The 24,288-nt window shown below is 40.0% G+C and overlaps 1 protein-coding gene across 4 annotated transcripts in view; it reads left to right on the forward strand.

The window, feature by feature from the left end:
* Positions 1-24,288, forward strand: part of norpA (no receptor potential A) — a 66,890-nt gene that overhangs the window by 2,615 nt on the left and 39,987 nt on the right. For all 4 annotated transcript variants that reach the window (XM_034976827.2, XM_034976829.2, XM_034976826.2 and 1 more), the window contains exon 2: positions 22,335-22,459. In XM_034976827.2, the coding sequence (XP_034832718.1) occupies positions 22,403-22,459 (57 nt within the window). In that variant the 5' untranslated portion in view covers positions 22,335-22,402. The remainder of the gene's footprint in view (positions 1-22,334; positions 22,460-24,288) is intronic.

Genomic DNA, 24,288 nt, shown 5'->3' on the forward strand with positions numbered 1-24,288 from the left:
AAAAGACCTATTCAACTATACCCCACACTATGGGGTAGACGAGAAAAAAAACCGGCCAGGTGCGAGTCAGGCTCGCGCAATGAGGGTTCCGTACTACAGTCGTATGTTTTCGACATTTTGCACGATAATTAAAAACTATGATGCATAAAAATAAATAAAAATCTGTTTTAGAATGTACAGGTGAAGACCTTTCATATGATACCCCACTTGATATAGTCACTCACTTCGAAAGTTGAAAATACTAATTATTATTCTAAATAATATGTGTCCCGGCTGTACTCACGTGTGTAGTCGACGTTAGCCCGACTAGTTTCGAACCCATACGGGGTCCTTTTTCAAGGGAGTCCGTTCGCGCACGCGCCGCGGTTTTGACTCAACTGAAACTAGTCGGGCTAACGTCGACTACACACGTGAGTGCAGCCGGGACAGATATTATTTAGAATGGAAATCACTCACGGTAGTTTAAATGCTAAAATACTAATTATTAGTTCATGACCACAATTTTTTTTTTTGTGTGATCTAACCCTAAATTCACGGTTTTCGGATTTTCTCCAAATGTCAGCTATAAGATCTACCTACCTGCCAAATTTCATGATTCTAGGTCAACGGGAAGTACCCTGTAGGTTTCTTGACAGACAGACGGACAGACAGACAGACAGACAACAAAGTGATCCTATAAGGGTTCCGTTTTTCCTTTTGAGGTACGGAACCCTAAAAATCATCCCCACTTTACATGTAAGGGAGCTACCCTAAAAAAAATATTTATTAAAATTTTATTTCACCACTTTGTCGTCGTAATTAATTATTTATACCCATGCCAAATTATAGATTTCTAGCACTAATAGTCTCTGAGATTAACTGAGGACGGACGGACGGACATGGCGAAACTATAAGGGTTCCTTGTTTACTACGGAACCCTAAAAACTTCAATTTCTGATTGTACAGCCATTTTCTGTAGCTATTTGCAGCTATAACATTACATGCATCGCCGGACTTAGTATTATCCAAGCTATATGACCCGTGCAGACCCTTTGCGGGTGTCTGTAAATAACTAGCCATAGCCAGTGGCCGGCGATATGAGTAATGTGGCGTAATAGGCATTGCTTATGCGAGGGGTTGTTTATTATCTTAGCCTCAATAGCTCAACCGGTAAAGGAGTGGACTGAAAACCGAAAGGTCGACGGTTCAAACCCCGCCCGTTGCACTATTGTCGTACCTACTCCTAGCACAAGCCTGACGCTTAGTTGGAGAGGAAAGGGGAATATTAGTCATTTAACATGGCTAATATTTAAAAAAAAAAAAACAGAGTGTTACATTTTTGTGCCGTTTGCCGTGGAGACCCTGGGGCCATGGAGTCTTAGTGCAAAAAATTTTTTACGAGACATTTCACCGCGATTAATAGCCTCAACTGGTGACAGAAGGGCTGGCTCATTTTTTGCGCAGCGGATCAGCCTGGCTGTCCAGCGCGGAAATGCAGCCAGTATTCTTGGCACCATTCCACGCGGTCATGATTTATATAGTAATTAGATAAGGCTATCTTTAAGTTTTATTGTATTAAAAAAAAAAAAAAAAAAAAATACTTTATCTAAAATACTTATGCTGTATCATATGAAAAGCCTTGACTTGTAGGTACATTCTAAAATATTTATTTTTATTTTTAGGGTAATATTTTTTTGATTTATCGTGCAAAATGTCGATAAAATACGATTGTACTACGGAACCCTCAGTGCGCGAGTCTGCATCGCACTTGGCCGGTTTTTCTAAATCTAAATAATATATAAAAGGAAAAGGTGACTGACTGACTGACTGACTGATCTATCAACGCACAGCTTAAACTACTGGACGGACTGAAAGGATTTTTGAAAATTCAAGTCCTAAGGGGGTGAAATAGGGGTTTCAAATTTGTGTAGTCCACGCGGACGAAGTCGCGAGCATAAGCTAGTATAGTTATAAAAGGAAAAGGTGACTGACTGACTGATCTATCAACGCACAGCTCAAACTACTGGACGGATCGGATCGGGCTGAAATTTGGCATGCAGCTAGCTTTTATGACGTAGGCATCCGCTAAGAAAGGATTTTTGAAAATTCAACCCTGAATTGGGTGAAATAGGGGTTAGAAGTTTGTGTAGTCCACGCGGACGAAGTCGCGAGAAAAAGCTAGTTTTATAAATAAAATTAATCTGGGTACCTAGGCCATGTTACGATTTACGAACTAATAACTTAAATCCTATTATTCGAACAAAGCATGTAAGTATGCAAAGTGTATGGAAACTAAGTAATTGTTTATGTTTGCAAGTAAGGGCACGTGTACACAGTAGTTGGTACACACTACACGTGTAAACAACGCCAACGTGTAGCCAAAGGCTTATCATTACACATTAATGCCTTGCAAAGTTGTAAGCTGTGATAGCCTAGTGGTTAGGACTTCTAATCGGAGGTCGGAGGTTGGATCCGGGCACGCACCTCTAACTTTTCAGAGTTATGTCCGTTTTAAGTAATTAAATATCACTTGCTTTAACGGTGAAGGGAAACATCGTGAGGAAACCTGCATGCCTAAGAGTTCTCCATAATGTTCTCAAAGGTGTCTGAAGTCTACCAATCCGCACATGGCCAGCGTAGTTGGATTTGACTCGCTCCAGCAATGCACGGGGCTGCAATGGCTTGTATAGTACGGTATAATAACATTGTAAATTGAAAAATTAAAAAGAGCAACCGCCGAGTTTCTTGCTGGTTCTTCTCGGTAGGAACGGCATTCCGAACCAGTGGTAAATTAAACCTGACTATTCATAAGCACTTTTAAAAAGTTTACATGAATAAAAAAACATTCTATTCTATTCTATTCTAGTAGACTACGGCCAAAACCCTTCTCACTCTGAGAGGAGACCCGTGCTCTGTAGTGAGCCGGCGATGGGTTGATCATGATGATGATGATGAAAGTTGTAAGATGTTGTGTTGTTGTAGTTGTATACTAGCTGACCCGCCCGGGCTTCGCTCGGGTGGAATTTGGGAAATCAGCGTGGGCGTAGAATTTTCAAAAATCTTCAAATAGGTACCTACCTACGCTTTCCTGCAGGATAAAATAAAGCAGGAACTTTTATTTAAAAAAACCGGCCAAGTGCGAGTCTGGCGCACCGAGGGTTCCGTATTACAGTCTTATTTTTTCGACATTTTGCACGATAAATCAAAAACTATTTTAAATAAATAAATAAATTATTCATAAAAATAAATAAAAATCTGTTTTAGAATGTACAAGTAAAGCCCTTTCATACGATACCCCACTTAGTATAGTTATCTAACTTTTATTTAACTAACTAAAAAGTAGCCTATGTCGTCGTTAACTATACTCATGCAAAAAATCACGTCGATCCGTTGCTCCGTTGCGACGAACAAACAAACACATTTTCGCATTTATAATATGGGTAGTGAAGTGATATTATGTAATAAACACCTTTTCAGTGACGTCATTGTATGTATAGCACTACATATGCGTCCTGAAAATTGCTAATACGCGTGGCCGCCATTTTAGTGACGTCAGCACTAGACTTAAGTTTCGAGCTGATGGTATATATTTTTACTTAAATATACGTCTAATGACATCAAAAGGACGTCATTTCGATGATAATGAGACAGTTCCAGCGCAATAGCAATTTGCGGGACTTATACCTATATTATTGCGATTGATCAGAGCGGCGCGAAGGTGACAAAGGTACAAGGAGAGGAAACGTCGTGATTCGTGGGAGTTCGTCTCAGTGAGCACAACGCGTGTCTTCATACGTGTTAAGTCAAGCCGAAGATATGATTAGGTCACGTCACAGTGATCTTGTTCAATTCCAAGTACTGATGGATAATGGAATAACAACTCGAAAATCGGGCGGATCCAATACCTATATTATCTATACATTAGATATGTTGGTAGAAAACTGAAGTGAATATTCTAGTTTTCTATCTTGAATTTTGTCTGTATTTTACATTTTCATTTTACAATTAGGTAGAATGCGTAAAAAACGACTCCTCACGCGCCATTTTACCTTTTTGTGTCAAATTTCATGTCAAAAGTACGATTTTAGTCCTTATTTTAAAGGTGATATGCCTACTTTTGACATGCCAGTTGACCCTTAGAGTTAAAATGGCGCGGAGGAGTCACTTTTTAGGACTATTTACTCTGGTTACTTTGAGTCTCATATGGATGTACTCATTTCTGATTTGATCACATAGAGAAACTCCAAGCATAGCTCTCTCCATCGTCTGCTGATTGACCCTGAGCTTTCTTATGAGGCCCGTAATGCGTTTTTTCCGGTGCGAGGTCGCCATTCCAGCACCTGAGACCCCATCGTCTATCGGTTTTTCGAACAATGGCTCTGCCAATTGCCACTTTAGCTTCGCAAACCGTTGAGCTATGTCGGTTACCTACTCTAGTTCTCCCACGGATCTCATTTCTGATTTGATCACGTAAAGAAACTCCAAGCATAGCTCTCTCCATCGCCCGCTGAGTGACTCTGAGCTTTCTTATGAGGCCCATAGTTAGCGAGGCGCCCATGTCTCGGATCCATATGTCAACACTGGCAACTATACATACCTACTCGTCTACAATTTCGTGTGGGGAGCTCTGAACGATTACTGGATGAGACGGGACATGAGCATTAGACACGATTTCCGATGCGTAAGTAGGTATCATAAATGGGGGGGACTTAATATTTAAAAGGGTATAAGTCACGCAAATTGCTATTGCGCTGGAACCATCATTTGACGTATATATTTTTACTTAAATATCAGCTCGAAACTTCAGTCTAGTGCTGACGTCACTAAAATGGCGGTCACACGCATTAGCAGTTTGCGGGACTTATAGTTGGTATATCGTTTATCAGAAGCAGGCCTTCAATGCGAAAGAAAATATTTTCCATTATATAAACAAACCGTTATGCGTATCTGGGACAAATGGCCCCAAAACATAATATTCAAAGCAACGTCTGCACATTTCACTGGTTGCTCCTGAATAAATGAAACCCCCCACGGGCGTTAAATGGGGCGCTGTACTGCCGGCAAAAAAATATTTGGTAAAATTTAACTTTATTGTGTACCAGCTTTTGCCCACGACTTCGATAATTTATAGCCTATAGACTTCTTCCGCGTTGATTTTAGGTTTTTTACTCTTTGATTTTCCCAAATAAAAAGTAGCCTATGTTACTTTTCAGGTCTTCAACAATACCTACCCGTGCAAAAAAACATATTATATCGTTCCGTGCTCCGTTGCGACGTGGTTGATTGATAATAATCCAACAAACCCATCGCTAGTTTACGACTGAGCACAGGTCTTCTTTCAGAATGAGAAAGATTTAGCCATAGTGCCTACTTTTTTTTAAAATTGATTATCAACATACAAACAAACATTAATATTAGGTAGCACGCATTGCAAAAAACCACAGAGATTTGACTTCACTCTAGCCAAGTTTATTTTAGACTTAATCCACGTGATCGCAGCCTTTAAAATGTTTATTTACTTGTAAATTTTATTTTATTTGCGGACCGTACCTGAAGTTAGAACAATGGGTCGTCTTTAACGGGTCATTTGACGCCTACGCTCGACTCCCTCTCCCGACTTACCGTCTCACTTAACTCTAACCTTTTTCGAAAACGCTTTACCTACTTATTTCAATCGAAAAAAAACTATTTACATATTTTAAATACGGGGCAGAACAAAGTAATTTTTTTAAATTCTGTTATGTGTATATTATGTTGACTGCGATCTCACCTGATGGTAAGAGATAATGATAATGCAGCAGATAATGGGTATGGCAGTTTCATTAATTAAACACTAGTTTAAAACTAATTTTAGTTAAACACTAGTTGACCCGCCGAGACTCCGCACATGTGGGTTTCTTCTTCCTCTTCTTCCCGGCAATGATGGCTGTGCAGGACTCTTCCAGACCCTGTGTCACATTGACCGTTGCTCATAATATATTATGATCGTCACCATCTACAGCTCCCTTCCAATACTGATTGCCGCTAGGAATAGCTACAGCTTCTTGGCTAGAACCTTTTTTCGGGTTATGCCACTCGTGACATAGTTTATTCCAGCGCTTCTTCTGTTATGTCGCATTTAACGCATGTTGGCGTTAACGCTCAACTGGAGGAAGTGCCAGTATAAATAACCAACTTTTAGGTATAACATGTGATACGTGGCACAATTTAAAAAAAAATTAAGAAACAAACATTTTTCTTTATTTCTTCCTATCCTTCTATATAAACTAGTTTTGTTCAGAAATACAGGCTAAAACTTAATAAGTTAAATTGCCTGTCTCTTTTGAATGACTTTCAGATGTGGACTACCAGCGGTTATTAGTTCAGATTGCGGGACCAAATTATAAACCAAATTAGAAAATACGACAATTTTATTACATGTATGGAAAATATATGTTGCTTTCCTCGTGAAATGTTTGTTCTATTGTGTTGATAAAGGCAATGAAATCACAGTACCCATAATATTAAAAACGATTGCGAGAAGAAAAAACAAGTTGGTAGGGATACTATCAAGAGAATATAATAAAATTCCTCGTACAGAAGTCTATGCTAACCCAGATCACTGATGAATATCTATTCAGAATTGTTATTCTCTGTATTCAATTCTATACAGTTTATAGAAACTCTGGATCCAGAGAAATTCCTAAGCGATCTAGGAGCTCTAATCACTCGGCTACATATTAATTAAATTACGTGCTGTTAATTTAATTAAGTAGGTTAATAATATATGCCAATTGGTATTTGGTTATACCAAAATTCCCTAAATATTTGGGCTTTTCCACCTTATCTCTTGTTATTTTTAAGTACATTATTAATGAAATAATTTTGATATTTATTATAATTAGATTAATTTAAAAAAATCCTGAAAGGCCGGCAACGTATTGGAGGTTCTTCAATCCTCTGGTGGAAATAAAAAACTGCCATACCCCTTACAGGTTAGCCCGCTTTCATCTTAGACTGCATCATCACTTACCACCAGGTGAGAGTCAAGGGCTAACTTGTATCTGAATATATAAAAAAACTACTGTGTCATATTGTATGGCACAGCCCGAAAAAATGTTCCAGCTCAACATAATGCTGTATGCCTTGATACACAAGAGCATACAGCGCTGATTTTCAGCCAGGGCCCTGAACTGGGTGACTCCACATTGGCAGACTATCTAAATATATAAAAGGAAAAGGTGACTGACTGACTGACTGATCTATCAACGCACAGCTCAAACTACTGGACGGATCGGGCTGAAATTTGGCATGCAGATAGCTATTATGTCGTAGGCATCCGCTAAAAAAAGATTTTTGAAAATTCAATCCCTAAGGGGATGAAATAGGGGTTTGAAATTTGTGTAGTCCACGAAGTCGCGAGCATAAGCAAGTTTATCTATATTTGTATCTATCTATAGGTATACGGTGGACCGTCGCGCTAGAAGACTCATTGGTGACGAAGCGCTGGTCAATTCTAAACTTCAAAGTTTGGAACATCGGCGCAAAGTTGCCTGTCTATCGGTATTCTACAGGATAGGTATATTTCGGAGAGTGTGCTGAAGAACTTTTCAACCTGGTTCCTCCTTCACCCTTCTACTATCGTACCGCAGGCATCGCCAAGGTCTGCACCCGTATGTACTTAGTCGAAATTCCACGGATACGCACGAAGCGATTTGCCTCCTCATTTCTGATTCGAACCGCTAAGATTTGGAACACCCTTCCAGCATCAGTTTTCCCCTCCAATTATAATATACCTTCAAGTCAAGAGTGAATAGGCATCTTCTAGGCAAGCGCGCTCCATCTTAGGCTGCATCATCACTTGCTACGGTCTGATTGCAGCCAAGCGCTAGTCTACAAATTAAAAAAAAACCGGCCAAGTGCGAGTCAGGCTCGCGCAATGAGGATTCCGTACTACAGTCGTATTTTTTCGACATTTTGCACGATAATTCAAAAACTATGATGCATAAAAATAAATAAAAATCTGTTTTAGAATGTACAGGTGAAGACCTTTCATATTATACCCCACTTGATATAGTCACTTACTTCGAAAGTTGAAAATACTAATTATTAGTTCATGACCACAATTTAATTTTTTTTGTGTGATCTAACCCTAAATTCACGGTTTTCAGATTTTTCCCCAAATGTCAGCTATAAGATCTACCTACCTGCCAAATTTCATGATTCTAGGTCAACGGGAAGTACCCTGTAGGTTTCTTGACAGACAGACAGACAACAAAGTGATCCTATAAGGGTTCCCTTTTTCCTTTTGAGGTACAGAACCCTAAAAAGACTTGCTATCTGACCTCGACCTTAGTCTCCCGGATGAAAATGAAGCTAATACTACATCGCGTGACATTGTACGTCAAGCTATCATGTCCACGAATTGCTCATTACATTAATAACATAATAGCTTCAATTTCTTAACTAATAAGGCCTGGCGTATATCTGTTATGTCTGTTTGTCACGCATGAATAAAAGTTACGTAGTAGGTTGTATGCCACCCGCCATGCACCTCTAACTTTCAGAGTTATGTAGGTATAATATATGTATGGTATAAGGTATGCATGTATGTATGTATGGTAAGTATGTGTGTTTTAAGCAATAGGGTCTTGGACTGTAGTAATAAAATGACGTGATTTTGTGTATAGTGTAGTGATACCTACTCGCTCAACGGATCAGTAGGGCGATTGTCTAAAACCTGCATCAATCATTATTACAATCTCAATTGTTCTGATTGGCTGAATTTGTGCGATTCTTGTTGCAACAATGCATTGTGGCCAATTGTGAGCGAGCATTAACCAATCAGAGATGATTGCGATCGTGACATTGTACCTGTCAAACAACCGCGGCAGGGCCACAGAATGGCTGAATGAAATTCAGGCAGTATTCTTGCCACCATTCCACGCAGGCATGATTTGTATAACAAGCTTTAAGTTTTATTGTAATACTAGCTTCGTCCACTTGGATTTACGTTTTTCAAAATCCCGCGGGAACTCTTTGATTTTCCGGGATAAAAAGTAGCCTATGTGTTAATCCAGGGTATAATCTATCTTCATTCCAAATTTCAGCCAAATTCGTTCAGTAGTTTTTGCGTGAAGGAGTAACAAACATACACACACACACATACAAACTTTCGCCTTTATAATATTAGTCGGGATTTTCATTTAAAAAAACGTTTCGTACTAGCACTCTGCAGTTTGCACACGAGGTCCAACGTAAACTACAATAGCCCCAATATTTGGCGGCCTACAGTGATCTATGTATTACATAATACATATATAGTAACTAGTCCCTATAGACTATACCACAAAGATTCCCACAGTTCCCAGCGAATACTTGTGTTGATTATGTGTGCCTTAAAAGTTTTTGTCGAAAAAAAGTAAAAAAAAGGGTAATTACCAAAGGTAAGGTATTGAAGTTATTGTATTTTGCATGATTTATAGAATCTTGTATATATTTGAGTCAAACATTAACGTAAAGTTACTTTTCAAAATATTATTATAAACAAATTCATTTTGATAAAATAATTTGAATGTTACCTACGCACTGAATCGGCCAGGGCTCGGAGGAGCATTGAAGCGGACGAAGAAAAATGATGAAAATGATAAAGTAGGTACACAGCATAATTTCCATCTTTCTTGTACAAACATTCTTGCAAATAAATATAAAAAAAAAAAAAAAAAAAGCAAAGTGAGTGCGTGTACACAGTCGCGATTGTCCTGTAATTGGACAGCTCGACCTACTTTCTAGCTTTGAGATTTTCAAAAATCCTTTCTTTCAAACATCATAATAGCTATCTGCATGCCAAACAGCCCGATCCATCCAGTAGTTTGAGCTGTGCGTTGATAAATCAGCATCAGTCAGTCAGTCACCTTTTCTTTTTTAACTGACTTCAAAAAAAGGAGGAGGTTCTCAATTCGTCGGTATCTTTTTTTTTTAAGTATGTTACCGGATTACTCGGAGACGCCTGGACCGATTTTGAAAATTCTTTTTTTGTTTGAAAGGGTATACTTCAAAGTTGGTCCCATTTAAATTTGGTGAAGATCTGATGAACATCTTCGAAGATAGATAATGAAACTCCTCAACGGATCAGTGTAATAGCTTAGTAAACAGTAGACTTTTAACCAGGCATAGCATATTTTAATACCATGGGGCCACTAAAAATTGTAAAATAAAAAAAAATTACAAAAAAAAAACCGACTTCGATACACTAACACTAAAAATTGAAAAATAATTTAATTTATTACCGAATATATTATGTATACACGAGTTAATATGGCAATTGGGGTGGGGAAGCCCCGCATAGCTCCCGCGCTAACCCGGTGCGGATAGCACGGGAGACGTGCGGGTGTGCGGAGCGTCCCCCAACCTCATACTCGATTGCCATCTCTCATCGTAGGTACTATAGGCAATGAGTAGGTAGGTACATTTTAATCAACGAAGCGTGAGAAAATGTTTCTCTAACATTGACTGCGACTCGACACGATCTAATTCATTAGTTACGCGTGATCGTGATGTAAACAACACAAATCTAGATTATACATAGATGCGCAAACTACCTACTTGTTATTTGTGTATAATCGATTAGCGATTATTCGACTATTCGCCATAGGGAATACTGAATAGCTAATCGATTATATAGCATACTCTGTGGCGAATAGTATTTTTTTTACAGAATATTAGCCATGTTAAATGACTAATATTCCCCTTTCCTCTCCAACTAAGCGTCAAGCTTGTGCTAGGAGTAGGTACGACAATAGTGCAATGGGCGGGGTTTGAACCGTCGACCTTTCGGTTTTCAGTCCACTCCTTTACCCGTTGAGCTATTGTTTTGCGTTGCAAACATAAACAAATAATAATTAAGTACTTAATAACTAACTAACTTAATATCCCTGTACAATGTATCTCGGACAAATACCTATACCTACCTCATCATGATCAACCCATCGCCGGGTCACTACAGAGCACGGGTCTCCTCTCAGAGAGAAGGGATTTGGCCATAGTCTACCACGCAGGCCATGTGCGGATTGGTAGACTTCACACACCTTTGAGAACATTATGGAGAACTCTAAGGCATGTAGGTTTCCTCACGATGTTTTCCTTCACCGTTAAAGCAAGTGATATTTAATTACTTAAAACGCACATAACCCCGAAAAGTTCGAGGTGCGTGCCCGGGATCGAACCTACGACCTCCGATTAGAAGGCGGACGTTCTAACCACTAGGCTATCACAGCTTAACTACGTGGCGGACTATAGGTACAATGGCCTAAAACTCTCCTCATTCATTTCATTCTCCGAGAGGAAAGTGGAGAGTGGAGACCCGTACTCAGTAGTGAGCCAGCGATGAGTGATCATGATAATGATGACACACCTTTGAGATCATTTCTCAGACATGCAGCTGCTCGATTGCGGTAGAATGACAGCTACAATGTCACGATCGCAATCACCTGTGATTGGTTGACGGCGGCCCACTATTGGCCACAATGCTTCAAGAATCGCATAAATTCAGCCAATCACAGCAAATGAGATTGTAATAATGATTGATGCAGGTTTTACGAAATCGACCCACTGGTTTCCTTACGATGTTTTCCTTAAAACAAGTGTTATTTAATTGCTAAATAATTAATTTTATTACATAATAAACAAGATACATAATATTTTGTCCGTTTCGCGAACCGTACATGAAGCAATCACTGACCTTTGTAGTGTTATCATCACTTATCACAACGGCCCATCGATATAAATGACAAGATATGCCCAAGCAAACAACATTTTTCACGGGTTTGGAACCAAACAAATCAGCGCCACCTTTAGATACTAATGAACGACCCGTTTGAAATCTAGACGTCACTAAGGTTGCATTGGCGCTAAAGCACCAATGAGTTGCTGCCATTTTGTTTGTTCAATGGTCCTGTCCATACGAAGTAATATATAAGTCAATGCAACGGCCACTCGGATCGGCTGAATTTATAATGCAATTAAAATATAACCTCAAATCGCAAAACTAACGTAAAGAAGTAAATTAGTTCAATATCTTTGGCTTTAATTTATTTTCATACTAGCTAATGCTCGCGACTTCGTCCGAGTGGACTACACAAATTTCAAACCCCTATTTTACCCCCTTAGGGATTGAATTTTCAAAAATCCTTTCTTAGCGGATGCCTACGTCATAGTAGCTATCTGTATGCCAAATTTCAGCCCGATCCGTCCAGTAGTTTGAGCTGTGCGTTGATAGATCAGTCAGTCAGTCAGTCAGTCACCTTTTCCTTTTATATATTTAGATTTCATCACAACTAAAAGAAAAGTAGGTATATTATATTTACCTACATGTAGAAAAACTTATTTTTTTTTATTTATTACAAAAAATATAAGTACGCCGTCCAAATGGTCATTTATGGGCATCGTGCCCAACACACTGGTGCTATTACCTCGCTATATTCTTTGGCTCCAAATTCATCGTCTTGATGGTAAATTCTCAAATTGCCCATACCGGGAACCTGTAAAGTCGCATTTATAAGACCCACAGCCCTCACCACTGCGCCAGGAAGGTCATCAAAATTGCGTACAAAGCGTCCTGCATCTAAGTGTCCATGTTGGAGTGGAGGTGTCCATTAACTGGACCAAATGGCCACTAAAGCCGAATCTGGGTCGCGGCGATACCGGCCGGGGTCGTGTTCGGGAATTCATTTAAAACGGCCCTTTCCCTCGTCATTCGGGTGTAATGGGCAATGAAACACGAATAAACTGTAAGCTGTATATAAAATGAGTTAATTTGAAATGTTAACTTATTTTTGAGTATCTTCCAATCTCCTAAAGTTAAAAAAAACGGGCCAAGTGCGAATCTGTGGTAGGTTGATCATGATAATAAAAATATGTAGGTACCCACTGAAGTCCGAATATAGGAAAAGGTGACTGACTGATCTATCAACGCACAGCTCAAACTACTGGACGGATCGGGCTGAAACTTGGCATGCAGATAGCTATTATGATGTAGGCATCCGCTAAGAAAGGATTTTTGAAAATTCAACTCCTAAGAGGGTGAAATAGGGGTTTGAAATTTATGTAGTCCACGCGGACTAAGTCGCGGAAATGTTGCTACTGGGCGCACAGAGTTTGTTTACTCATTTTGTAAACACTGCCGAGTGGCGATGCTGAAGGCCGACGAATTCGACCAATATCGAGCTATTTATAATTGAAAACCGATTTAATGAAACAATAGGTACAATTTCATAGGTTGTATGATTATATTATATGTGCCTATATAAAATTTCAATTTCAATTACCTATATTTCAACTTATGAATAAATAAACTATGTCTAATGTTAACTACTAATCTAGTAAAAGTGAACATCTTAAAAAACAACTAAAACTGAAACCTTAAAAAATATGATATTATAATTAAAATATATTATTAAAAGGAGTCCCTTTAGGCAAGGTTCCGAAGATACTGGCAGCGTTCCCCCTTTGAATAGCTAGGCTAATTCTTTGTCCGAGGTAGCTGCCAGCTCTTCGGTCTCCTGTGAAGTCGACTAACGTTTTTGCTATTTCCTTAAAATATAAAAAGTCTTATAGCGCTAGGATCCCACGGACCAAGGGTCTCGACACCGAATGGGACAAAATCATTTCATAGGTGTGTATGTAATTGTAGGGGAATTGTCACATTGTATGGCTCAGAAGCTATGGCTTAGCTGGTGGTAGTCTAGTGTTTAGGACGTCCGCCTTTTAATCGGAAGTCGGGGTTCGATCCCGGGCACGCACCTCTAACTTTTTGGAGTTATGTGCGTTTTAAGTAATTTATATATCACTTGCTTTAACGGTGAAGGAAAACATCGTGAGGAAACCTGCATGCCCTGAGAGTTCTCCATAATGTTCTCAAAGGTGTGTGAAGTCTACCAACCCGCACATGGCCAGCGTGGTAGACTATGGCCAAACCCTTCTCATTTTGATAGGAGACCCTTATAAATTTCTGAAAACATTAAACATGGACCCCTTGCAGGTCGTCGTCGGCCCACCACGGCATAACGTGACCTAAAAAAATTCTCAGTGCTTGAAGACCAAAACCTTCGAATGATGCGTAATGCCAGTGATGACATATGGAATATGGATCCAAGCCATCTGTGATCCGAGACATGGTCGCTCTAAGTATGGGCCTCATAAGAAAGCTCAGAGTCACTCAGCGGGCGATGGAGAGATTGCTATAAGTACTTACTTGGAGTTTATTTTTGTAATCAAATCAGAAATGAAGAGATCCGTAGGAGAACTAGAGTAACCGACATAGCTCAACGGACGACGGACGGACGGAAGTGGCAATGGGCAGGGCACATCGTTCGAAAAACTGATAGACGTTGGGGTCCGAAAGTGCTAGAATGGCGACCTTGCACCGGAAAGCGCAGCGTTGGTAGATCCCCACTAGGTGGACGGACGACATCATACCGGCAAAGCCGTGCGCCAAGCGATTGAGCGTTCCGGTACGATGCCAGTAGAAACCAAAGGGGTAGGTACAGCCATTTACCACTTCCAGGTTAGCCCGCTTCCATCTTAGACTGCATCATCACTTACCACCAGGTGATATTTGTATCTGAGTTTAAAAAAAAAAAATAGTTTCCATTGAAATTCGTGCCGTGCCGTGACAATAAAATTCAGGAAGACATTATAACAAAAGGTCACATTATGTTATTTCAGCAATGACAATATGAGTAACCCCTGGGGGACACTTTAATGCAATTTGCCGAGAGGGCGAGCCATGGACGATCGACGCAAGATCGCCATTCCATTTGTTAAGTGATTCTGTTGGGGAAATATGTTTTTTATCTACCTTTAAAGCCTATTCGAGACGAATGTAAATTACAAAATTCACTTAGGTATAATTCGGCCACCTGCAAGTTTTGTTCAATACTATGTCATGGCCAGATCAAAAAATTGCGCATTTCATTAAACGTCAGGGTGTTTTATGAAATTTGTCATCTCCAAACGAGATGGATAAAATTTGCCTCAGACTGAACTATCACAAACTTAAAGCCACGACTGCAAAACAACATGCGACTTTTTTTCTCTTAAAATAGAAGATTTTTATATCGCCTCTGTACATTATTTAAATGGCACATATATTATCGTCTTTATACATTCTGGGGCACGCGTCCATACAAATTTTGTCCTTCTCCTTTGGTCGAATTTTGGACGAGAAGACATCTCGAAGCTTCCCGAACGCAGCCCAGCCGAGATGGACTCAGCGGTTAACCTCTTTTTGGGAATTCGACCAAGGTACCTATTAGCTGGATAGAGTGTCCCAGGCAGTATATAATCATCATCAACCGATCGCCACTGCTGGACTCTCGTTGGGACTTCCACACGCCATTATCTTGCCTGCGACTCGTCTGATGTCGTCCGTCCACCTAGTGGGGGGTCTTCCACCGCTGCATCTTCCGGGCGATGATTTAAATTTCAATTTACACTTGTTTCAAAGATAAGGTTTCGTATTTCAAGATTTTCAAGGTAAGAGGGACCTTGTAACTGATATTTATGTGGTCGTGGAGACCGGCTCCGCACAATCGCATTAAAGAGCCCCAAGGGCTTCCTAATATCATTGTTCAAATGAGATTTGTTCCGTTATGTAAGCAAGTACCTACCTACCTACGAGGATTTCAGTTACAACTTTAACCGCGCTCTATGTGTGACTGTGATATGGTTTCCTTGCTATGAAAAGGTCACTGTAGGTGTAGAAACGTACAGACTCGCCCTGCTGGGCGCGTTTGGAACCCTCGTAGCTTTAGTTTTAAGTTTGCCAAATTTTTTTTAAAAAGAATATTAGCCATATTAAATGACTAATATTCCCCTTTCCTCTCCAACTATAATCGTCAGGCTTGTGCTAGGAGTAGGTACGACAATAGTGCAACGGGCGGGGTTTGAACCTTTCGGTTTTCAGTCCACTCCTTTACCGGTTGAGCTATTGAAGCTCTATCTAGAAAAGAAGAAAAGAAAAACGTTTATTTTTTAAAGCTGTACGTACCACACATTACCAGTTAGGTTATCCCGGCGCCTCTAATACTTGAGTAGTAAAGTCACCTATCTATCTATCAACTCTCTATCTATCACCTCTCTATCTATCACCTATCTATCTATCACCACTATATCTTACAAAGCCAACAACTGAAAAGCAAAAAGAGTAATTACCTAGGTTTTTAAAAAATCCCGTAAGAACTCTTTGATTTCCGGGACAAAAAATAGCCTATGTCACTCTCCAGGTCTTTAACTATACTCATGCAAAAAATCACGTCGATCTGTTGCTCTATTGCGACGTGATTGAAGGACAAACCAACAAACAAACACACTTTTGCATTTATAATAAGGGTAGGTACTGATTTAGAACAAATTATTTGGATTTTTGAATTTTGTTTTTTTTTTTTTTTGGACTGTCTTAATACTGCTGGGCTGCTAGCCGCACAGCCCCAGCGCACCGGGTTAGCGCTAGGGCTGTGCGGGTTGCGGGGCGTCCCAATCTCGATCGCCATCTCGACCTGTCGCGTACTATAGGTACCTAATAAGAATAACAATGTATAAATGGAGATAAAATATCTACACTTAGATACAGTGGCGTGCACAGGGTTTGAAGCCAGGGTAGGCATTAGTTAGGGGAACCTGTTTACTGGCAGGTCATAATGTAAAATTTGCATTGAGCTATTACAACTGGGGTAAGCAGTGCATTTATGCCTCTATGATCTGCACGCCACTGCTTAGATAGTATAATAAGATTAATAAGAAGGAATAAATTATGCGTTCAGATCCCATGGTCCTTATGCATAAATTCATAAGCTACAGAGTAAAAACTTCATAAATAAAGCTTTTCTCGGAGAAAATTGCGAATCCCTGTAACTACCACAGTAGGTACTAACTTGGCGAACATTAAAAACCCTAGCTAATAAATATAATAAGCGGCGCTTACAAAAGAAAATTCAAGAAAATTCCTTTCCAAAAATTCATCAGAAGAACGGGATTTTTTCTCTTTTGTGTTGAATTCCAGCTTCATATCTCTTAGCTACAATGCGAAGTAATTTGGAAGATGAAAGTAAATACTTTTACTAACGGCGATATGCGTCCAAAAAGCAGTGTTGAGACCATAGACTTGAGACACATTTCGGATGTTCAAAGAATCAAGTTTTGGCCTCAAAACTACAACTTTTGAAGCTACTGAAAGCCTCTATAGCTCAACCGGTAAAGGAGTAGACTGAAAACCGAAAGGTCGAACCCCGCCCGTTGCACTATTGTCGTACCTACTCCTAGCACAAGCCTGTCGCTTAGTTGGAGAGGAAAGGGGAATATTAGTCATTTAACAATGGCTAATATTCTTTAAAAAAAAAAAAAAAAAACTTTGCAACGCTTTTACAACGCTAATGTGGGACGCTACTTGCGTTGACACATTGGCCCCCGTGTCATATCAGGGAGACAGCATCAAGACCGGGAGCCGCAGCAGAAACAGCTGAAAATGGCAAGCGGCCCAAAATATATGCCTCTCTTATCGAGAGTTTCATTTTTGTTCCGTTTGCCGTGAAGACCTTGGGGCCATGGAGTCTTAGTGCTAAAAAAAATTTACGAGACATTTCACCGCGATTAATAGATCTGGTGACAGAAGGGCTGGCTCATTTTTTGCGCAATGGATCAGCCTGGCTGTCCAGCGCGGAAATGCAGCCAGTATTCTTGGCACCATTCCACGCGGGCATGATTTGTATAGTAATTAGATAAGGCTAGCTTTAAGTTTTATTGTACCTAATATTTTAAAAAAAAAACCTGCTACTTGTAATTTTCCCTGTAAAGGTCGGAGGGCGAACAAAGATTCGAAACGCGAAACCTCGGGAAAGAGGTCCTTACGTAGTTATAAAGATTGCTATCAATTTGTGCCAGTGAGAGCATCTCTGACCTTCCAGTGGCTCGCGTCAAGGCCGCCTCGCGCGAGGTCAGGGACCGCTGGTCTTAATGACTTGAGTCTTGACCTCAGAGTCAAGCGGCGGTCTTGGAACTTAGTTGCCGACGCGCGACGGTAGGGGTCAATTGGAGAAGATAATATTATTTGTTGACAATATTTGCCGAAAATATTTTCCTTTTATATATCTAAATATATAAAAGTAATAAGTGACTGACTGACTGATCTATCAACAGCTCAAACTACTGGACGGTTCGAGCTGAAATTTGGCATACAGATAGCTATTATAACGTAGGCGTCCGCTAAGAAAGGATTTTTCAAAATTCAATCCCTAAGGGGCTAAAATAGGGGTTTGAAATTTGTATAGTCCACGCGGACGAAGTCGCGGGGATAAGCTAGTTAATATTAAAAACTCTGGTGTTATCACGCCGCAAGTCGCATCTCGCAACGCATTCCCCCCATTCCCACTTGTCATTTATCGCTCGATGTTCCAATTGCAGTACATTTTGACACAAAATCGGGTTCCGACAAGTGGGAATAGCTTCATAATATTATATCAATACACATATTTGTTGTATAGTAGCAGGCGTTACTTTGCGGAAATCTAAATATATAAAAGGAAAAGGTGACTGACTGACTGACTGACTGACTGACTGACTGACTGATCTATCAACGCACAGCTCAAACTACTGGACGGATCGGGCTGAAATTTGGCATGCAGATAGCTATTATGATGTAGGCGTCCGCTAAGAAAGGATTTTGGAAAATTCAACCCCTAAGGGGGTGAAATAGGGGTTTGAAATTTGTGTAGTCCACGCGGACGAAGTCGCGAGCATAAGCTAGTCCATGATATACAATGAACTAAAAGCTTAATTTGCTATAATCCGCTGAAACAGATAAAATCTGTATGGTGCAACATGCAGCCTGCGACATGTACCGCCCGCCCTCCCGCACTACCACCAGTGCTTGCCTGGTTGCTGGTTTTTCCTGTTTAGCAGTGGGAGGGCGGGCGGTGCATGTCGCATGCTGCATGTTGCACCATACAGATTTTATCTGTTTCAGCCGGTGGTTTAAGCGGATTATAGCAAATTAAGCTTTTAGTTCATTTTAATACACATATTGATATTTGTCTACTATAGAATAGTGTAAATTTACCCAGGCGTGCGAAACTGGGCGGGTGGGGTCAACTAGTCTCCGAAAATGTACCTACCTACAAAAGCTAATTAATTTCTAAATAAAGCTATCAAGCTTTAATGGAAATCATCAGAAGCTAGCACAATAAAGTCTTTAAATTTTAATCACTACGAATTGAAGATGGCGGTTGAATAATGGGGAATTAGTATGTTTTATGTCTGCCTGCATGAAGCTGTGATAGCCTAGCGGTTAAGACGTCCGACTTCTAATCGGAGGTCGGGGGTTCGATCCCGGGTACGCAACTCTAACTTTTCTGAGTTATGTGCGTTTTAAGTATAAATATCACTTGTTTTAACGGTGAAGGAAAATATTCTCAAATCCATGATCCATATTTCATAATGTTCCCAAAGGTATGTGAAGTCTACCGATCCGCACATGGAGCGTGGTAGACTATGGCCAAAACCCTTCTTACTCTGAGAGGAGACCCGTGCGCGTAGTGAGCCGGCAATGGGTTGATCATGATGATGATGTCTGCCTGACTTACTGCAAGGGATAACGCCCCGACATTAGTATGATTGGCTTTTTATTGCTCCATTGGATCCACACAGGATGTTACCTAGCAAAAACTTAACGTTATTGTATACTACCTAAACACAATCCAATCCCAATATCATTTTGTAGTTTTAGTGATTTAGTATTTTTCAAACTCGCAATGTATAGCGTCCAAAACTCGGGTCAATGGGCATCTTAGGCAAGGAATTGACTCCAAGTGGCCTACTTACGCAACGTTCGTTGACCTCTTACGTCAGTCAGATGTTTTATTAGCAATATATCGTAAACTTTTACAAAATATAGAATTTTTTTCATATATTTTTTTGTGGTACCTATAATATCAGTAATCATCAGCACTATCACGTGTTTTCGTTTTTGCTAGCATTCTGGTTACATCCTGTATATCACCGATCACCGTAGTAAGGTTGCCGGCTTATAGGTGTTTTATAGGACACTAGCTGATGCCCGCGACTTCGTCCGCGTGGATTTAGGTTATTGAAAATCCCGTGGGAACTTTTTAATTTTTCGGGATCCATAGTAGCCTATGTCACTCTCCTGTATCCGTAGTACAAGGTTTTACGTCTCACCAAACGAAACCAAATTCGAGAGTCGAAATACTTCCGCGTTACAGTAAAATGGACCTAAACAGCGTTGAATTGAAGTCAAATATTCAATGCCACTGATTTTGATTTCGCAATGTTTCCGCTTGGAGCGCTGGCTGTAGAAGTGTAGACAAACTTGAGCTTTAAAACAAGGCGTTTAAGATCCAGTTTACTGTAACGCGGAAGTATTTCGACTCTCGAATTTGGTTTGGTTTGGTGAGACGTAAAATCTTGTACTACGGGTACTGGTCTTTGACTATACTCAAGCAAAAAATCACGTCGATCCGTTGCTCCGTTGCGACGTCATTGAAAGACAAACCAACAAACAAACACACTTTCGCAGTTATAATAGGTGTTTCGAAATTATATTCTAGAGAAGGTAACGCTAGATCAGCATGGCAGAAGCCCAGACAAAACACATGATATACATAAAATATTATCTGACGCAACTTGTGAAGGAGTTCGAGTTGGCGGATTTTATTTCGAATGTCACTGAAAAAGTTAAGGTACGTTTCCCATAACGCTATGCTTATTTTATTACACAAACGTAAAGCATAACAAACGGTCGTGGACCTCTCGTGGAAAATTCTCAAAATAGAATGCGTAAATATGGATAAAAGACTCTCTGAGAAAAACTGTCATGTCAAAATTACGGGTTAGTTTTGACATGTCGTTTGGTAATACTTTTGAGATGACAGTTGACACATAGAGCAAATATGGCAAGTCCTTTATCGCATTTATAAATGGCTTTGACTATGACAAGTACATATTTTATATACACGAGCCTTTATAGGTCTATGATACAAGCAAATAAACTATTTTATGACTCCATGATAAAAAAGAAGAATCCGAGAACTCGTATCTATGAAAGTATGAACACATATCTTGTAAATGCGTATTGAAAACGTACTTTAAGTCATCCGCTCCGTAAGAATGTAGGGCGGAATAACAAAGCCGTAATCGAAGTATTAAAAAGTATAAACATTTCTCGAGCGAAGATATACCGACATATTTCTTTTCGCGGTTTCAATCTGAAAAAAGCTTTATGAAACTGAAGTATTTCATATTTATTTTCCTTGGTATTAAAATACAAAAAATGTTTCTACTTAATATGTCCGTTATAGCCTTTCAACCATCCAACCGATAAGGGGCAAGCTAACAGTGGCGTGCAATTCATAGAGGCATAAAAGTACTGCTTACCCTAGTTGAAACGACATTTTTCTTTATGACCTGCCATTCCATAGGTCTATGAAGCTAAGAATGCTCTGCACACTACTATTTGCGGTTATTACTATGTATAATTTAATAGACATAAGTTGATTTGTATACGGGGGCGACATAATCGCAATGCGATAAAGCCCCGTCAAAAATAAAGATTAAAAAAAAAACCATCCAACCGATGTGCCCCAAACCGGTTTCGTTAGAAAGGCTATAATGCGAAAATGGTTTTAGGCCACTAAAACAATGCATTAGGCTCATTTTTTCCGTTAGTAAGTATTAATAAAAAAAAAACACTTTTATATTTATTCTTATAAACAAAAAAATATTATTACATCGTATCGAGAATCGTGATATACGATAAGTGGGTAGATACGTGAAAACGACCTTGATCTAATTTCGTCAAAATATGCATGAGGAAGTGTTATCTATATTACAATACTAGATGATGCCCGAGACTTCGATCGCGTGGATTTAAGTAGTTATTTTTAAAAGCCATGGGAACTTTTGATTTTTCCGGGATAGAAAATAGCCTGTTCTAGGACTCTATCTAGCTCTGCGGGGTGGTTCGCTAACGCAGTGATAGCCCCCGGACCGTCGCGCCGTACCACCGTACCGCCGTAGTCAACAGGGCTCGCAAGGGATGAAAGTGATGATGATGACATAGATATAGGTCCATCTCAAATCTTCCATCTCAGTCTCCACACTACAGTACGCGGCAGAAAATAATGTACATTGACTATTAGAAAGAGGTTTCGGCTTCGTAGAGAGTTGTCTCTGTCACTCATATCTATCTGACATTTTGTCAGTCTCAACGACAGAGACAATGCTGTACAAAACCGCTCCAGATTCCTCGGTCATCTGTATTGGTCTCTTTAGACTGGTTGTATGACGTCATTTTCCGTTGTCCTCAGGAGATGGCCAGCTGCTAAACAGGACGAGCGTAGCGAAGTTCGCGCGAGTGGAGTGAGCGCCCTGCACCATGACGAAGAAGTTCGAGTTCAACTGGCAGATACCAGTGCCGGAACCGCTGCTGCAGGTTAGTACTATAGGAATCTGTATATATAAAATTCAAAGTCCTGACTGACTGACTGACATATAATATATCAACGCACAGCCTAAACCGCTGGTTCTAGAGACATGAAATTTGGAGGGTGTATTCTTTGTAAAGAGCAGGTATCCACTAAGAAAGGATTTTTTGAAATTCCACCCCTAAGTGGGTTAAATGGGGGATGGAAGTTTGTATGAAAGTCCGTCATTTTTGAAGTTACATCGATGAAAATTGGAATTTAAGCTTTCGATCAAAAATAAAAAAATACGTATTTCACGATTTTTGGAAATTCTACTACCAAGGGGGTTAAATAGGGGATGAAAGTTTGTATGAAAGTCCGTCATTTTTCAAGTTATTTGCATGAAAATTGGTATTTGGGTTTTCGGCAACAAATGGAGAAATATGTATTTCAGGATTTTTGGAAATTCAACCCCCACCTCGATTTTCTAAATTCCACCTGAGCGAAGCCGGGGCGGGTCAGCTAGTATAGTATATATCGCTTACTATATACACGTTGAATTATATGCAGTTGGGCAACATTTGCACTTTGCTTGATGTAATTTTGATACGCTTTGTATATTCGAATCATGGATGTAGGAAATAATAATTCGAATAGCTTTTGATTCGATAGGTATAATACTTACCTATCGAATCAAAGGCTATTCGAATGACAGCGTTTCAAATGTGAAGACCGGCAGGCGGCAAGGCGTTTAGATATAGAATAGAATAGAATAGAATAGAATGTTTTTTTATTCATGTAAACTTTTTAAAAGTGCTTATGAATAGTCAGGTAGTTTTAATTTACCACTGGTTCGGAATGCCGTTCCTACCGAGAAGAACCAGCAAGAAACTCGGCGGTTGCTCTTTTTAATTTTTCATATTATCAGTTTCTTATCATAGAGTAAGGATAGTTACGGTAACTTAAGGGGTCGGAGATTCAGTCCCGGGCACGCACCTTTAACTTTCCGGAGTTAGGTTGGTAATTAGGTATGCACGTTTTCAGCAATTAAAATATATCACTTGATTTAACGGTCAACCCTCCACCTCCCATGGCCCCACCAACCTCTCGGTTATATGGGCCGAATCGCGGGAGGGCGCCCGTTCGGTACTTGCTCTTGGCATTTTTCCCGGGGCGCCTTCTTGACTCCCTACAAATTATTTTTGTCTCTTCCTTGTCCCTTATGCTCACTCTCCCCCCTTGGGGGCTAGACGTCACTAACACAGCTGGGATCTCCGCTGCTGCTCCTCCGTGGTGCCGGCCTGGCACCTGCACGCTCCGAGCTGCTTCGCCTCTTATGCCAATGGTGCGCGAATTGTGAATGGTGATTTAATTTAACTGTCAAGGAAAACATAATGAGGAAACCTGCACGCTTTTGAGTTCTCCATAATGTTCTCAAAGGTGTGTGAAATCTACCAAACGGCACTTGGCCAGCGTGGTAGGCTATGGTCATAGTCTGTCTGTCTGTCTGCTTTTACGGCACATCCGTTCAACCAATTTTGACAAGGTACAGCGATAGCTTGCATCCCGGGGAAGGACATAGGCTACTTTGTATCCCGAAAAATCAAAGAACTTTTGCAACTTGTGGATTTGTGCAAACCTAAATCCACGCGTACGAAGTCGCGGGAATCAGCTAGTGATTTAATAATAGGAAAGTTTTAATCTGTCCAACATAATGCAATTAGTGGTAAGCGCCCAACTGGGTCATAACGAGGAAATAAATTGACTTGTGGTTTAAGCCGATAATACCAGAATATAGTAACTTTATATTCTTCAGTTGTTCACACTAATCGGTTCATAGAGTCGTAGTTTCGTAGGT

The sequence above is a fragment of the Maniola hyperantus genome, chromosome 16, assembly GCF_902806685.2.
Source record: "Maniola hyperantus chromosome 16, iAphHyp1.2, whole genome shotgun sequence".
Lineage (NCBI taxonomy): Eukaryota > Metazoa > Arthropoda > Insecta > Lepidoptera > Nymphalidae > Maniola > Maniola hyperantus.